This window comes from Plectropomus leopardus, chromosome 2 (genome assembly GCF_026936395.1).
Source record: "Plectropomus leopardus strain MGB_pleo_1.0 chromosome 2, ASM2693639v1, whole genome shotgun sequence".
Taxonomy (NCBI): domain Eukaryota; kingdom Metazoa; phylum Chordata; class Actinopteri; order Perciformes; family Serranidae; genus Plectropomus; species Plectropomus leopardus.
Window position 1 is genome coordinate 36,231,704 of NC_142177.1, and position 17,913 is coordinate 36,249,616.

Consider the following 17,913-nt stretch of genomic DNA (forward strand, 5'->3'; position numbering starts at 1 on the left):
ACACACACACACACACACACACACACACACACACACACACACACACAGTATACGTACAGAGAGGCTGGTTAACAGCTTCATGGCTGACTGCAGGTCTTTGTCGGAGAGGAACTTATCAGGACCCAGGTCCACCTACAACACACACACACACACACACACACATACATACATACATACATACATATACACACACACACACACACACACACACACACACACACACACACACACACACAGGTTATTGTTTATTTTGGATTACAGTTGCTATTTTGATAATTCGACTTTTCGGATTTCCATCTGAAACACGTAGTTGCACAAATGTTGTGCAAGTCATGTTCTTTTCCTTCAGTAAATCACTTTTAATCCGGTTTAATAATTTCAGTATATTTCGGGCTCTAAAGTAATTCCTTTAAGTCTGTTTTCGTTTCCACAAACAGAAAAAGGAAAAAGAACAAAAACAAAACCTTCAGTCAGCTGAAGAGACACGTGACTGAAGTTCAATCAGTGTTTACAGACTTTATCTCTCCGTCCACATCCGCCGCTTCTGACGGGACAATACTCTCACATGCGTTGATTACGTCTGATTGAATTTAAATGAACTTGAATTGAATCTGTTGAGGAATGGAGGAAATCACTCAGTTTGGATGCGTTCCCGGAAACAAATGAACGCTGTCAGAGAAGCGAGAGAGTGAACTATTCTTTCTTCCTTCGGAAACGTCTCTCCTGAGAGAAACACGACTTTAAATTCTGAGTAAAACTTTTCCATGTGTTGTTTTTCTCTCAGTCAGTTCCTCAAAAAACGGCTTCATGCTGAAATGTGAAATGTATCGCAGGTTAACATCGACCAAAACGCTTCATTTTAATGTATTTGAAGGAACATTAACTTAATTTCTATCATCAGTTTGCAGAGAAACTGAAATATGAAGAAATGACTTCATGCAGTTAGAAGCTCTTTGTTCAAAATAAAATAAAGATTATTATCAGTATTAAAAAAACTAATTGAATATAAATAAAAATGTCATATATCAAAGTTAAGGCTCTGAATATCATTTTGGAAAACATCAGATATCACATTTATATGATCTTGGTTGTGAAAACATTATTTTTTTTAAAATTTCTAATAATTTTGCAGGCATGTTTGGAGCATCATATTCGAGCTCAGATTATCTCAAATCACAACTTAAAGACCAAGATTTTTTTTTTTTTAAAAAAAGTTGCACATTTGTACTATGTTTCTGACTCTTTACAGATATTTTTCTTGATCTGTTGCTTTTATTTAATCACAGAAAATTTCAAATCAACGATCTGCTCTTGTACTCACCCAGCTCAGCAGATACCTCTCTTTAGGCAGCTCTTTGTTTTTGATTAAAAAGTATTTCTTCCTGATCCTCCAGCCTGAAAAACAAACAGCATGTCACTTCATCTGAAACAGTGAGAATCAAACATTAAAGTATCTTAACCATCATTTCAATAAGCTGCATCATTTGGCCTTAATGCAACATTATGTCGTGTTTTGAGAAGAGAAACACATTTTTCCTCAAACAAGGAAATCAAACAAACTGCTGCTGAATTCAGCACATTCAGGGATTCTGCAGCTTCGGTCTCACTTGTCTGGTATGACGAGTCGCTCAGAGGAGCTTAACTTCAGTGAAATACTGCTGACTGTAAAACGAACGTAACTGAACCAGTTTGCTGACTTTCAAACTCTTGTGCTGCTGTTTTATAACTTATCGTTGTAGCTAAAATGAGTTTTAACTGTTTTTTGGCTTTATTTCACAACTCAGCAAAAGTTACAGTGTTTTTTAAAAGTCCACTTTTTTTATTTACTGCTGGGTTCACACAGCTTAAGGCAGGTTAAAGACTTTTTAAGACTTTTTTAATGCCGCTTGGAATGAAGACCAATTTATAAGAACCAATAATGAATAAAAAGGAAAACACGAACCGACAACAATTTCTTTGGGTTAAGGACAATTTTATACAAATATTTATTGTAACAAAAAAAATGCAACTTTTTGCCATTCATGCAACAGGAATTTGGCAAATTGTATGTATGTAAATTGTTTGTATTTAAAAATAAAAATATTAATGACAAAATAATAATAATAATACTATGTATATATATATATATATATATATATATATATATATATATATATATATATATATATATATATATATTTGTAATACATTTTAATACCAATTAAGGCACTGTTGGATTAATGAATTAAATGCCTTTTGAGACTTTCTGAGGATCTGTGGGAACCCTTTTTTAGACCATTGTGATAAATAACCAGGTTTTACAGTAACGCCGCATCTTTGAGCTCATCTTCTCTCACAGTGCTTATCAATCACTTCACTGTGTCTAAATGCATTCTTATCATTTGATTATTAATCAATACTCGGGCACAGATTAAACTCAGAGTGATTGACTCATTAAAATGACTCTTCTCCTGTTTAGATCACAGTCTGGTTTCTTTGTAATGAGTGAACTGACTGAAACTGAGTGTTTAAAAGGAGATTATCAGAGATGTTGGCATCATAAATATGTGATGAGTAAAACGAGCAATTTGGTCATTAACTGATTAGTTAATCAAAAGAAAATTCATAATTAATCATTCTCTGGTTCCAGCTCCTAAACTCTGAGGATTTGCTGTTTTTTTTCCTTGTCCATTAAAGAAATCTGAATATTTTGGGGTTTTGAACACTTTGATGGTTTCACCTTCAGCTTTAGGAAAAAGCACGGAGCATTTTGAGATTCTCTATAAGTTTGTGGACCAATCGATTAATCAAGAAAGTAACTGGCAGATTAATTGATAACGCAAATACTCATTAGTTGCAGCCCAATAATGAGAATATGAATTCAACAAAGCCAAAAAGTGTTAGCAGTTAGCATTAGCACCGCGTGCAGTTCTCGTATTAAAAAAATTGCGAATTTCAGCCGAGTTCAGAGTCTTACCGATGTCTTTAAGAGGCTCCAGGACCTCCCACTTCAGGTCCGACCTGAAGAACATGGACACCTGCTGCAGGGCGATCTCTGAAATATGGACAGACACAGAGAGAAAAGAGAGAGACACAACTTGGATTAGTTTAAGAAGCAAGAAAATAACTTGTTTTTTGGGGGACTTTCAAACAATACGTAGTCAATACGTTTTAGTCTGTTGATGTCCACGCTTACTTGGCATTTATGTCCATGCAAACACACCAAAATATTTAAACATAGTTCATAATAAAACAGCTTTCATGGTCACAATGTGATGTGTGTGTCTGCCACAGTGTCTGTGAGATAAAGCGCCATCCTGAGCAGATTATCCAGTTACACCAACTCTGTGCTGTAATTTTAGCTTCTCTGTTTGTTGTGCTCGTCGGTCACGACTGTGATGCGAATTTTATCATTTTACAGGTTTCAAAACATCTTGCCAAAGGACTCCAGCTGAAAATTAGCCTGATGGCTAAAACTGGCACATTTACAGAAATGGTGATTAATGTGTGTTGTCCATATAAATAAAATAAATGAAATTAAATGAAATGTAGTTGGGAAAAATGCAGTATTATCTGTGGTAGTGAAGTAGTATAAAGTACATAAAAACTGTGCATAAGTGCAGTACGTTAAGTTATTTTCCACCTCTGGAGAGGATCAGAAAATCTCTCCGTGAAGACGAGCGGACACACCTGTGTAGTTGGCAGAGTAGTTGTTGGGGTCCAGGAACTTCTTAACAGTCAGGGAGCTTGACAGCATGGGATGCTGGGTAATTGAGTCCAGATAGGCCTGCAGTCCTCTCTGCCTCTCCGCTATGAACTCCCTGTCCATGTTTCCTATCAGCTTCTTTGGAGGAAGAGGGAGGCTGATGCCACAAACCTGGAGAGACAAAGATATAAAGAAGGGGTCGAGTTTTTAGTTTTTCAGGTCCGATACCGATTATTAGTATTTAATGAGACCAATAACCGACATGTGGAACCGATATGCATTTCCACTAAAATTAAAATCTTTCTGTTAATTTTTAGAATTAGGAAGATAACAAACTCCAACACAAAACTCGAGCTGCGACACAGAGGGTAATTTCTTATTTCAGCTGTGACATCATGTTAAACAGCCAATCACGGTGCTCGATGCACACAGAAGACAAAGACTTGATTTGATTTTATAGTTTTTTTTAGAAAAGATGTAAAAAAAAGAGCATATTTATTTATTTATTTAACATTAACTTTCTTTATAAAGTCAAGTGAAAAAATAACATTAAAAACAGCTCCCGGAAGTTTTGTAAAGTAAAAGTTCCTCCCATGCCGACACTTTCTTTGCACTTTTTAATCATTTTTATCGGTGATCATTAAAATAAAACGCTGATACAGAAAATCTGCAAAATGCCAAATATCAGCCCCAGTAATCGGCCAGGCTGATAATCTGTCGACCTGTAATACAAAGAACTGTTCGTACTTTTATGTCTTTGGTTTTCTGGTCACTAGTAAATGTTTTCCCTTTCCTGTGTTTTCCAGCGATACATTAACAAAGACACACACATTAACAGCAGGTTTCTGTCACTGCTGCTGAATGTCGACTGAAGGTCGGCGGCTGACAGGAGGTCGAAGTCAGAGGGAGACCCCGAGAAGGAAACGAGCAGGCGAAACCTCAGCAGAAAATCTGCTAACTTCCTGTTATCCAGGAACGATGTGACCTAAACATCAACTGAGAGCTGAACCAGGACAATCCGCTGCACTCTGGTACAAAGCAGCTCTATTGATTATAGATTTCCTAAAGATCAATATGACACTGTGTGTAAGTGGGAGGATGTTAACCTGAGCTCATTCTGATGACAAGCTCAGATCGTTGTTGGAAATGTCTGACAAACATTTTTCAGTACGTTTTGTTGATCTGGTCTGTTGTTGTGCGTCTAACTCAAGGAGAGCTGAAATTCTGAAATTTCTCAAAACTCGCAAACTTTTCCACATCGTTGACATCAGCTTAATATTCAGCCGTGACACTGAAAATCTTGTAGACAGCATGAAGCTGCACTTTCAGTACTCAACACAGCACACTGTTCCTGGCACTCCTCTCTCCAGCTCTCACTGATGTTTCACTCCACAGTTTTCACTGCAACAAGTCACCTCTCACGAGATTTCAAAATGAGACTTCAGCGAGACTTGGTCACAAAAACAAACAGAAAGTTCACAAAAGTATGCTGAACACGAGATAATGCAGGCGAAGAAAAGACAAGAGATGAAAAAGCAGAGGAGCATTAAGCTCTAAACGTCACCGCTGTGGTTAGTGAATTAAATATTTACGAGAGCATAATCTAATGTGTGCACTTTGTTTTTGCCTTCACAACAATAAACAGACAAGCAACAGTGAAGGAAAATACTAAAGATTGTTGTCTCCATTAGTCAGAAAAAATAAAGGAAAATCAGGGTCCAAGTTGCAAAAAAAAAGCCCTTTTGGGGTGTAATGCTTTAAACTAAAGCACAATGCAAAAATGGTAAGTAAAAACATTTTTGATAATTTGAGTTTCCTTCTGCTTGAAGGTAAATCTGGCTGCCAGCGCAGTGAATGATTTTCACATGATATGATATCTTTGAACGAGTCAGGATGTCCGGCCACCGCAAGTCTTTAAACAAGATAAAAGCTGATTTCAAATAAGATTAGTGCTTTTCTTGTTCTAGATAATAAAACTTCACACAGGTGATACTTTTACTTCTAATCTTTAAGATTTAGATGAGTGCAACAAATGAGCCTCCTCGACAACAGCCTGCTGACCAAAACTGAGATTTTCTGGCATTTAAAGGCATCCGATCATCGATGAGACATTTCAGTCTGGAGCAAAGTGTCGGACCACATTACCGTCTGCAGAGCCACGTCACAAACACGGCTAAAAAACACTCACAACATGAGTGAAATCTCATCGGTTAGGAGCCGTGCAGACTGCAGATTCCAGTCTGGAGACTCAGGAAGATTTTTCAGATTGTTCAGAACAACCTTAAAATCTATAACCGGCACAGGGACAAACATCAAACCGCCCTCTCACTGCACCAACAGAGGCTTGTGGGAAATCGATGACACAACACTAAAGCCTCAAATGTGTCGTAACGAGCCGCCACAGAGCGTTCCCGAACAGGAAGGGGGTTGGCAAAGACGAAGCTGGTGTGTGTGGCAGTGTGGGTTTGTGTGTTCTGGCTGCTCTGACTTTGCAGATCTTTTTTAAAATGTCAAACCTCACAGACACCGTCACCGTCGGCTGAGGAAGGTTTTTAGTTTGATCCTCCGACAGAACGACCGGGATACACTCTGACCGTCTGTGAGATCAGTTTGTTTTAAAACGCTCAGAGATGTGAAACTCACCAACAGGCCGCTGTTGAGAACATCAAAGTCGCTGTAACGCCGAATCACCTGCGAAACAAACACACACATTTATCAGCTACTGTTGACAAATCGGCTGTCATTGGTCAGCTCATCTCCTCATCAGTGTTATGATCCCGCCGGGACATTTTCATCAGTCAGCATTTCTGTTTCTGGAGTTGCACAGTTGTCGTTTTCTCTCTCAGGTGAATTCTTATTTAGATAAGATTAACTTTGTTATCCACCTTAGTGGAAATTTGTCTTTGGCGTCTCCAATACATTAAATTACAGAGAAAAACAAATCACACCATACAACACAAACAAACTGTGCAAACAGTCAGGAAACAGCAGCAGCAGGTGAGAATATCGTGACATACAGATGATGCTCTTAAAATCCTTTGTTTTCCACGGTGCAGTCGTTTTGCATTCATAAAAGATTTCTTTCTTTCTGAATCGGCGGCCGGATGGAAGCAATTCAAACTCTGAATTTAAGGTGTGTGAGGCATCCACCAATGTCTGTCGGGCCTTCCTGACTACTGCTCTGTTAAATATCTCACAGAGTTGCTGTTGTGGCTTCCCTGCAAACACTGACGACTGTGGAAAGCTTGTTTGTTTGTACTTCACACTCAAACTGCCATACCAAGCAGTTATATTAAACTGTAAAGTACTTTCAACAAGGCCTCTGGATGCCATTTCGAGTAAATGCTGACTGACTGCAAAGCTCTTCAGCTTCCTAGTTAAAACTATCGCTGGTTTGCTCTCTTAAAAACTCTTTCTGAGTTCTCATTAAAGCTTAAAGTTTGATCAATAATAGTGCCTAGATACGTAAAATGGTCTTCGACCTCCACAGGATGGTTGTGAAGTACATCAGGGGTTATGTTACCAGCTCCCTTCGGTTTGTTCATCGAGGTTGTGATTGGTGCATTTACCTGCCAGCTATTCTCTGAGGACACGCCCCTCTGGACTCGGATGATGTACTCCTGAAAAACAAGAGAGAAAAGCTGCAATCAAAACACTTCATTAGCTGCTTTTTAAAGTAAAAACAATGTACAATAATAAGAAATATAAATGTTTGAATCAATGAGACAAAAAAACTGCTAAAGGAGTGTGATGCTATGGTCCTGGACTTTATCAAAAAGTAGCAACCAGGTAGCAGATCGCAGGTGAAGCTACAAAAACTGCAAACACAGAGCCGAAAAATACAAATATAGCAAACAAGAGTGAATACGAGGCTGACCTTTACTTTCACTGGCGATACTGTTTAAAACTGTAACTGACAATTCCTCCATAATAAACCTTTAAAAAGTATAGAAGGGAAATAAAAGGAATAAAAGGTGGGATGAAATGTTAAATGTTAACGGTGGTTACTGTGGTTACTATGGTTACGGTGCTTGTTGTCCCACAGTCCAACAGCTGTGAACATTTTGAGAATAAAGTCAAAATGTTGTATGAAAAAGCAGCTTTGTTATGAGAATACAGGGCAAATAGTTAAGTATCATAATTATATGGAGTTCAATTCACAGTTTATTGGAGAAAGAAACAAATTTAAATTGTAATATGACACTAAATAACACACTGTGGTGAAAAGTCATAATTTCAATGAAAAACATTATCATACTTCTAAAGTAAGTTCATTATTTTAAACCCCCCACCTCCAAAATAATCACTGTATGAAAGAAAAGTTGTATTATTATGAGTAAAGGTCGTGTTATTAGATAAAGTTGTACTTTTGGGTGGTAATATTACAAGAAAAGTCATAATTCAAATAAATTCCCAGTTTTATGGAAGAAAAAAGTTCTTTTGTATGTATTAATTCATAATATTAAACAAAATAATGCACTTAGATTAAAAGTTATATCAAGTCAAAATTCTGAGGGAATGATTTTATGAGAAATAAATTAGATAAAGATATATAAAATAAAGGAAAGACAGCACCGAAACTTAATAAACAGGTTCATGTTTCAGGTTTGTTAACTTTCTGTTTCATTTCTAAATAAGTGCTTGAGATAACTCATTTAGAAAGCAGATCTCTGCAGTGAAGCTGCTGATGAAATGTTTTCATAACCGACAAGAACAATGAACAAAATGAACAGAATAATGAAAAAAAGAAAGTCTGTGGTAAACACGGACTTTTCCTTTAATCCTCTCAGTCTCATTCCTGCCCGCAGACTCTGGTCTCTGCTGTAATCTCACATCTATTCATGTGATCTGAGCGGCTTCACAAACAGCCAGGATGTAAACAGCTGAAGTGCTGACATCACTTCCTGTTTACCTGCTGTGACTCAGCCTCTCAAAGATTTCTCTCTTCAATTCTTTCTGGCAAATGTCAAAAAAACCTAAACTGAGTTTTTCCAGTGCAGCAGCGTGGGTATGATGTTATCACAACAATCTTTCTGTTATTTATGGTATCTATATCTATGTCTTTATGTCTTCTTATGTCTCCATGTCTTCTCATGTGAAGCACTTGGTGCCTGTGTTTCTTTCTTGTAAAGCATGATTGGCTGCACTTCTTGTATTTCAGGTGCTATACAAATAAAGTGTATTATTACTATTATTATTATTATATCCATCCTCTTTTCTGATGTCACCTGTTAAACTTTTAATCTGAAATCTTCCAGCACAGTCTGTTCAGTCTGTTAACTGTCGTGTTTTTCATCTATATCTTTAAATTAAGTTGTTGTTGAGAGGTGTGACATAAAATAAACCTGCCTTCTGTCCTTTCTCATGGCTCTCCGCTCGACCCGAGTCTGTCAGGCTGCTGACCTTTAATCTCGAGGAAGTCATTAACCCTTTGAAACCTGGAGCAACATCACTTACTTGTGTTATGTTCAGATTTGTTTCATAAGAATTTAAACCATTGAACTGTAGGACATTTTGCTTCTGCCTGAACCTTTTCAGTCACTTTTGATTTTGTCTATACTGTTTGTATTATTCTGTATTATGTGTGATGTTCATCAGACTTTTTTTTCCTTCAGATCAGTTACTTGTGATTGGTAATTAACAGGAAATGACTAGTTCTTGACTAGAAGCTTAAACAGGCCATGACAAAGCGTTACAGTATGTGGGAGGCCTGACCTCACAGTATTACACTCATTTTGGAGCTGCTTATGTTGACAAATGCTGGAAAGTCGTCTGATAGTTTCAGTATCAAGCTGTAAAATCTGTAAAATGACCCGAATTACTTGAAAGTTGCTGTTTTGGTTGATTTTCAGTGGACTAATAGAAGTAAACAAAAACTATAACAGTACAAATACACAAAAACGGAGACATAGTGAACCAATACAAATACACAGGATTGGCTAAATATATAAATCTAACTATCATATCCATCAGTACCAGTATCTCCTGATTTTGTTTGACAATAACAACATCAACAGTGGTCGGATGCTTGACATTAGCATGCTAAGCTAACTGGCTAGCTCAGCTGATCCCAGTCGGACTGTCAACAACAAACCCAACACAGATGCGTCCATTATCGGACAAGCGACACATGTCCAGTTTTATGATTCCTATGTCATGATCATGGACGGTCAACGTCGTTTATTACTGTACAAACCAGGTCAAAGTACACATTTGAGTGCAAATTAATGCTTAACTTAGGCTTAGAGTTCTTATGTTAAGGGAGTTGCCGCGCCAAACTCCGTTATAAAATCTGGCTGTTTAATGTTTTCGTGGACATCCGCAAAAGTTTATTGTTTATACCAATATATTTTAAAGACCTAAATAAAGATCCACTCTCTCTTCGATTCGGCATATATAAAATACAGAAAGAATGACTTATTTGAATAAAATCTAAACATTTCTAACCGTCTCGTAGGCTTAGGACAATGTTAGTATAAGGAGGTCTGAGGTTTATAATAAGTATTTGATGGAGGGTGTGTGTGCCGCATGTTACATCAGACCATAACAAATTCAAAATGTTCACACATATTGTTTTAGATAGCGTATTCGTTTGTCAATATTAACAGAAATCAATAAAACGGAAAACTTTTAAATGGAATTCGCTGTATTGACAATTACGCAGTAGATCAGAGACGGTTCTCGGGGTTTGGAGGCATGCTTTCAGCTCCTGGCCCTAAATACTGCCTGTGTCAATGCTCCAGTCTAAATCCCTTTATATCAGCAGTTTGCTGTGTGTAGAAGAGCTTCCAGGAAATTGCTTAATCAGTGACAGCAGCACAGTGCCAGTCAGCTGCCCGCCTGTCCGATAATAGAGTTACGAAGCAATTCTGATGCTTAAAAATGAGACTGTCGACTCACTCACGAGGTGACTGTAATGTTTTCACACCTATATTGAGTGTAGTCGTCAGAGGTGGTTTGTGGTTGATCTAACAAATTACAGAAGATAAGGCGAAATCAATCTCCCACATATGTGTCCGATAATGGAACTGGTGACGCAGCGACTGACTTAAACGCCCCCTTAGAAAAAACTTAATTAGCGTTATATTTGAGACGCACCTGCATCGACACATCTGTCCACGTGTAGTGAATAAAATATGAGTGTTTTACCGTTAAGAGTGCGAGTTGTTAGCGGTAAATGGACGTTTATTCCCCGTAAACACTCACCGTGTGGGACTGCAGGTTCTGGCTGGCTTCGATCACCGCCGTCAGGGGGACGGTGTCGTCCAGCAGCAGCCTGCCGGGGGCCGGTTTCTCCAGGAAAGACATCCCGGAGGATTGACGGTGAAAGTCTGAGCTGAGCGTCCGTCCGTCGCTGTCACTGAAGCCGCCGGGAAAACAGTGAGGCGGAGCCCCGCGGAGCAGAGAGAGGAGCGGACTGGATGTTAGCTGTTAGCTGTTAGCTTTACCGTAACCAGGAAGCGCCGCTTCGCTCCGACGTCAACATCATCACGTCATTACGCTGCTTCTGCGTCACAATTAGAGGGTGAAGAGCCGCGTGAAGGAGTGTCAGAGCCCCCTGCTGGTCTGGACAGGAACCGCTCTGTCACATACTGGTCAGGTCCAGCAGAGAGGATTTAGGGACTGTTCTTTATTTATTCACCCTCTATACTCCAACATGAAAACTTGTTTTTAAATAATAATTTTAAAATAAAAACAATAAAGTAATAATAAGTGTTATGAGTAAAAGATGTGTAATGGGGTTTTGTTAATGTTTTGGAAATTATTCACTGACATGAGCAAATAATCCAAATATGAATGAATGAATAAGTATTAATAATAATAATAGTAATAATAATAATAGATTTTATTTATAGAGTCCTTTTCAAGCCCTTTACAAAAGTCTTTTATTAGAATTTATTTATTTTATTTATTTATTTATTTATAAATATTTATTTATCAGTGTTTTTCTTTTATGAGGTAAAATAAAAGGGATTATAACTCACACTTCTTTCTATGTTGTAGAATGACAATAAATGAACCCTAAAATGTGTGAAGCAAAGCCCAGTATATCTTTTATTTCATAAGCCTTCAATTCTGATGTTGTAATATACTGATGTTGATAATAATTGTAATATTATAAAAGATGAAATATTAATAATAGGTTATTGGAATTAATCTTTAACCCTCTGAAAGTTGAGCAATTTGGTTTGATGTCTTGCAAAAAATAAAATAAAATAAAATATAAGACAATGTAAAGGGAATGACCAACTTAATGAGACATGGCCGAAATATTAGTAATAAATTAGGAAAAAGTTACAAGAAAACAATAATATTTTTCTTTAACATAGTTTAAAATTTATCATTAAAATAACTATGAACAGAGCTTGCTGATTTTTTTTTTCAACCCCACCCCTTTTTTTAAAAACTTATTTTCAGGTAATTTTCTTGTCACATTTTACTAATTTCTTGAAATTTGCGGAACATTTCTTGCCAAGTTGGTCATTGCCAGCTGCATGTTTTAAACATTTTTTCAAACCAATCTGCTCACGTTTTAAAGGGTTAAGCAGCTTGTAAAAACTGATTTTGGGCCGGGTCTCAAAGAGTTAAGCTCAGCAGACTCAGTGAATTAAACGCTGCTGAACTTTCACTGGATTTGATAAATTCAAAGATATAACAAAATTAATTGTTTAGAGTTTTTATTCCACACATCACTCAAAACACAGAGCAGATCTGACAAATTAAACATCTAAAAAAATAAATCTAGTGTGCGACGCGTCTCTCTGTTGGCGGCTCCGTCACACTCACTGTTTGTCGCCTGCATTCAAACACAATGAAATAAAAGTGGCAGCAGAAAGAAAAATCCACTGTGGAGATGCTGAGCTGCTGTGTGTGTTTTGCAGAAGCTTTTTTAAAAAAATCCCTGCAGCTGTCACATCAGAGTGTCTCTGCCTTCCTCCTCCTGCTCCTCCTCCTCCTGCTCCTCCTGCTCCTGCTCCTCCTCCTCTTCCTCCTCCTGCTCCTCCTGCTCCTCGCCTCACTCCTTTGTCTGCTGCTCCTCGGGCATCATCACCATCACCTCCCCCTCCATCACCACCTTGTCCTTGACTGAACACGTCACGGCGATGAACGCAAACGACATCTTGATCTTGCGGACCTCGGCTTCGGCCAGCACCTCCTCGCCGATGTAGAGCGGCGCCGGGAAGCGGATCTCCTGGTACAGGAAGACGCAGCCGCGGCCGGGCATCCTGGTGCCGAGCACGGCCGAGATCAGGCCGTTGATGAGGACGCCGTGGACTATGGGCGTCTCGAAGGAGGTGGTGCTGGCGTAGGCCGGGTCCAGGTGGAGGGGGTTGGTGTCGCCTGTAAGCTCGGCGAACAGCTCCACGTCGCGGGAGGAGAACGCTTTGGTGAGGGAGGCTCGCTGGCCGATGTGGAGCAGCCGGCAGCAGGCAGGAGAGAGGCGCAGCCGCGGTTTATTGAAGATACTGCTCCACATGAAACTCATCCTGAAAAAAACGACCTTCAGTCCAGCTGAAGCTCACGACTGTTTCCTGTCAGAGCGAGCAGGTACGGAGACACCTGAGGGACACACGAGAGAAAAACCACAGTATTTACACAGAAACATAAACACAACCAATCAAACAATATCACAAAGAGGGAGTGCTGTCGTTCTGTACATCAGCACTCATGAATGACTGAGTGCATGTTCAAGCATTTAAAAAAATATATTACTCACTAAATATGTTACCGGATTATGTGAATGGAAAATTTTAATCCTCACTTGTCGGCGCATTGTTCAATGTGCTCGGGCGGCATTAAACCCCTGCTTTTACCTGACAAAGAGCCTTTTTTTTCAGTTTTGATTTTTATTGTTTCCTTTAGACACCAGAAATACTAGTATTAAAATTTTTACATAAAGCACTCACTCGCTCTAAGAATGACAAAAGAGGACAGAAAATTATTAAACTGAAATATTAAACAGACACCTACACACATAATCATGTACAAAAATAGTAAAAGAAAAACTAAGTAAATGTGAAAAATAAGACAATATAATAACAATAATAATAATAATAATAATAATAATAATAATAATAATAATAACAATAATAATTATAAAAACAATACTTCTACTTATAATAATAATAATAATAATAATAAGCGTATGAGAATTAGCAAGTCGACTGCCTGGTTTGAAAGGAAACTATTTTAGATTTTCTCCCACATCCCTCTCCTCCCAGCCAGCTGAACAAAAACCCGCTAATTTAAATTTCCCATCAGGAGAAACTCTCAGCTGCCTGCTCTTATTTGTTCTGAAAATGTCGCCGTGCAGCCCTGTTCTGTGGACGACAAACAGGGTGCAGACTTCACTCTGTATCACCAATGAACAAGGAAATACAGAGTACTGTCTGCAGTGAAACCCTAAACAGATCGGTTGGTTTCAAAGGTACTATACCGACGGTTTTTGATGGAAATGCAGCTATAGAAGACCGACATGGCATTTTATTTGCCCTCGGCAGCAAGACAATCCTTACTGTCCCTCTGCAGCTGATACAGAACATAAAGTTAATTTTTGGACTTTAAAATGAAATAAAGTCTGCTGACCTGCAGCACTCTGAAGGCGCAGGCCTGGTTTTGGTAGGAGCCCAGCAGAGTGAGGGAGCTCCACAGCTTCACCAAACCCCTGAAAACACATACACACATGCACACACGCACGCACGCATGCACAAATAGATACATTTAAAAAACAAATCTAGTCTCGGAGGAGTGAAAAGTTTCTTCCATCGTGCTGCTGCTGAACTCACTTGCTGTAAACGCGCAGAAGAGCAGTGAGGGTGTCTTCATCGTACTTCAACAGGTCAAAGTTCAAACTTGCTCCCACCTGAAACACATAAGTACACACGTATGAGACAAATATAACTTTACTGAAAAGCTTAAGTAGTTTTGGGGGACAAAAAGTTCCTCTTCAATCCTCAAAAAGGCCTCTTCAATCACAGAAAAACTAGGGCTGCAACTAACCATTAAATAATCTGCTGATGATACGTGCATACACATACAAGTTATTACCTCTTTTTTTTATCAATCATTTCAAATGTTAGAAAATAGTGAAAAAAATCTTTATAATTTACAAAGTCCAAGGTGATGACATCAAGTTTCTTCTCTTTTTTTCAACACTCCAAAATTCAAAGATAGTCAGTTTACTAGTTAATTTCAGAAGTAGCTTGACATTTTGGAGCGTCAGAGCAGATCACGCTGTGGGAATCGAACCGTCGGCCCCCGGCCGTGTTAATGATCTCACCTCTCCATACAGACTCTTCAGACCCGTGATGATGAACTGCTTCAGTTCAACTGCACTCAGTCTGGTAGACTCATCCTCCAGCACGCTAAAAAAAGAAATATGTGTTTAATGTAAGGGTGTTTTAATGGTTAACAGATACTGTAAATACACTTTTTATTTTTTTAACATGAGAACCATCAAGTCACATAAAATGATTTGATATTAAAGATTTTTTAGTAAGACAATTTAAAAACCACAATCGTGACTTACAGGCAGACTTTCATGTATTGGTACGGCGCGGCGTTCTTCAGCACGACCCGTTGGTAAACTGGAGGTTCGTTCTTCGTGTCGACGCGGCTCATTCTATCAAAGCATCAGCAGCTTGGACTCGAGCAGGTAACGAGCAGCAGGTCGATCAGCTGACTTCAGACTACAAAAACAAACCACAGAGGGTTAAACAGACATAAACTTAGCCTGACGTGTTTGTTGTTTGTTGGTGTGTTTCTGTATCCTGCAGCAGCACTGTGTGATGTGGTTCTCACTAGGGTTGCAAATTATAAATACTTTCCTTGACTGATTAATTGGTAAAAATTAATTATCAATTAATCACTATTTGAAAGAACATAAAAACTTTTTTAGAGCATTTCAGAGCCTATCAATTAATACATTAAATGTCAATTTTGATTAATTTTTATCATCCAATTAATCAATCATCCATTAATTGCTATCATTCCTAGTTCTCACAAATCAAATGTGATGGTGTGTCTCAGGATGCATTTTCGAAAAAGAGTGAGAAGTACAAACTTATTTAATCCCAACCCTTCTCCATAAATCATTAAATTTTAATTAACCACATTCTTTATCAATTTAAACTAATTAACATATGTGCATACACCCACATAGCCAACATCAAATACCTATAACTTGTCATTAGTATTTACAGAAAAAAAAGGAAAATAACTAAATAAATCCCATCTTCATCCCTGCACCTCATGAAAATCATGTTTTTATACATTATTTATTTGCTTTTGGCTTATATTATTCTCCTCTTGGAAAGTATTTTGTGCTTTTTCTTGAGCTCTACAAGTAAAAGGTACTGTAATTTTGTTATTATTATTATTGGCAATTAGAAAAATACAGAATAACACAAAAGATATGTGAAAAAAGACCACTGCATGGCATCAATACCAGCACCCAGAGTTTAAATATCACAGTTGTTATATGTTATAAGCCCACGCCACTAAGATAAAAGTAACGAACAGTCCCTACAGGATGCCAGTCTTTCTAGTATCTTGAAGGTCACAGGACCAAAACAAATGAATTAAAGCACCTCTGGTCGGATTTACATTTAAAACAAGGATGTCAAACATATTCTTTGATAAACATTGATGTTTTGCTCGCGCACACTGACAGCTGAACATAGTTTTGACACATAAACACAAAACAAACCTAACTAGCTTTAAAGATATCAGCTAACAAACAGGCTTAATCTGATAAACTGATGTTACAATAGACTGTGAACATATAAAATATTAAAATTTCGATTGGCAGGCTCGACGAGTTTGACACATTAACATCTCCTCGTTAATAAATGTAAAATCCGAAAGCTAAAACTAGCTAACAGGAGGTCAAACAGTTACTAAATTGGGTGAAACAGCGAACTTTAGCTACATTAGCTCGAAGCTGCTACGCCGACAGCTACACACAGCTAACAGTAAACAAGCTGCCGTTTTTTATTGTTAAAATATTCCTTGATAAATTTAGTTTTCAGCGCTTTACTCACCAGCTATATCAACGTTGAGCTGACAGCGTGCTGTGGACCATCAGTGTAAACTTTGAACCGACGCATGCGCAGTCATCCCAGCCAAAGATGTGTAAAACAGTAAGATGGATCACTTCGTCACAATATCGAGCATCCGGGAGTCACAACGAAGGTAAAATAATAGAATACAGGTAAATTCAGGTCCTGCACCACAACGGTGGATGTAAGTCCAGAGAGATTGAGAAGAGTAAAAAAAATAACATTTAAATAAAACAGAAAGTATGTAAGATCAATTAAACTCAATATAAAAAGAATATTACATGGTAGATCCAGTTTGTTTATGTCATAATTTTCCATTAGAAACATTTATATTGATGAGTACAGAAATATTTTTTTATTTTTCTGGAAAATAAAGAGCTCCAAGTCCCATGAGGCATATTTTTCAATAGGTTCTAACTAATTTATTTGCTCATGCGCATATTTATGAGAAAAGAGGCCAATACTCACAATTTTATTTCTGTCACACTTTGAATTTAATTCTCCTTTTATTGGCAGAAATTGGTTTCCACACTGCTCTTTCCTGTCAGTGCAAAATATTCGAGAGACAGCAAGCTCAATTTGCGGCAGCGGCACCTAACTGTGGCACCTCGTGTGGCACCCCCAGATGCCGCAGCTAGGTGCCGCTAGCAGTCGCAGCAGATGCCACTGGTTGCTGAGACGTGCCAGGAGGTGCCGGGAGGTGCCAGTGCGTGTGCCGCGGTTTGGCGGAGGTGCCGGGAGGTGCCAGTGCGTATGCCGCGGTTTGGCAGAGGTGCCGGGAGGTGCCAGTGCTTGTGCCACTGCTTGCCAGGAGGTGCCGCGAGGTGCCAGTGCGTGTGCCGCGGTTTGGCGGTTTTTAATATAGCCTACTCACAAAATTAATATATTACAAGGTGACAAAATTATCTGCAGCAGCGGAAAAATCCGCCGAAAAGGGGACACGAGGATGATATCAGCTTCCTCTCATCTCACTGTCTCTCCGCTGTGTGTGTGTGTGTGTGTGTGTGTGTGTGTGTGTGTGCGTGTGCGCGCGCTGACAGCCTGTGAATACTGGATCTGAAGACAGAATCACTATGAAGCTTTTAATCACTGATTTGCAACTCAGCAACAGATAAAGGCTTTTAAGCTTTTTTTCTCTTTTTAATCTAGATCCATAATATACGTTTT

At 38.5% G+C, this 17,913-nt stretch overlaps 3 protein-coding genes across 4 annotated transcripts in view; all 3 read right to left on the reverse strand.

Annotated features, from left to right (window-relative positions):
• Positions 1–11,178, reverse strand: part of pxk (PX domain containing serine/threonine kinase) — a 29,619-nt gene extending 18,441 nt beyond the window's left edge. For both annotated transcript variants that reach the window (XM_088069732.1, XM_088069737.1), the window contains exons 1-7: positions 10,892–11,178; positions 7,255–7,305; positions 6,329–6,376; positions 3,670–3,856; positions 2,957–3,034; positions 1,322–1,395; positions 58–132 (exon numbers count right to left, since the gene is read on the reverse strand). In XM_088069732.1, coding sequence (XP_087925858.1) covers positions 58–132; positions 1,322–1,395; positions 2,957–3,034; positions 3,670–3,856; positions 6,329–6,376; positions 7,255–7,305; positions 10,892–10,993 — 615 coding nt within the window. In that variant the 5' untranslated portion in view covers positions 10,994–11,178. The remainder of the gene's footprint in view (positions 1–57; positions 133–1,321; positions 1,396–2,956; positions 3,035–3,669; positions 3,857–6,328; positions 6,377–7,254; positions 7,306–10,891) is intronic.
• A 1,168-nt stretch (positions 11,179–12,346) lies between these two features.
• LOC148190273 (hydroxyacyl-thioester dehydratase type 2, mitochondrial-like) lies at positions 12,347–13,172 on the reverse strand. Its single transcript, XM_088069740.1, has one exon. It carries the CDS (start codon positions 13,170–13,172, stop codon positions 12,702–12,704), a length of 471 nt encoding a protein of 156 aa, XP_087925866.1. The 3' UTR covers positions 12,347–12,701.
• rpp14 (ribonuclease P/MRP 14 subunit) lies at positions 13,110–16,874 on the reverse strand. The gene is made up of 6 exons (XM_042498039.2): positions 16,729–16,874; positions 15,216–15,375; positions 14,967–15,051; positions 14,473–14,549; positions 14,273–14,351; positions 13,110–13,246 (listed from the first exon to the last, which is right to left on the reverse strand). Exons 2-6 carry the CDS (start codon positions 15,305–15,307, stop codon positions 13,190–13,192), a joined length of 390 nt encoding a protein of 129 aa, XP_042353973.2. The 5' UTR covers positions 15,308–15,375; positions 16,729–16,874; the 3' UTR covers positions 13,110–13,189.
• Positions 16,875–17,913: the final 1,039 nt, after the last annotated feature.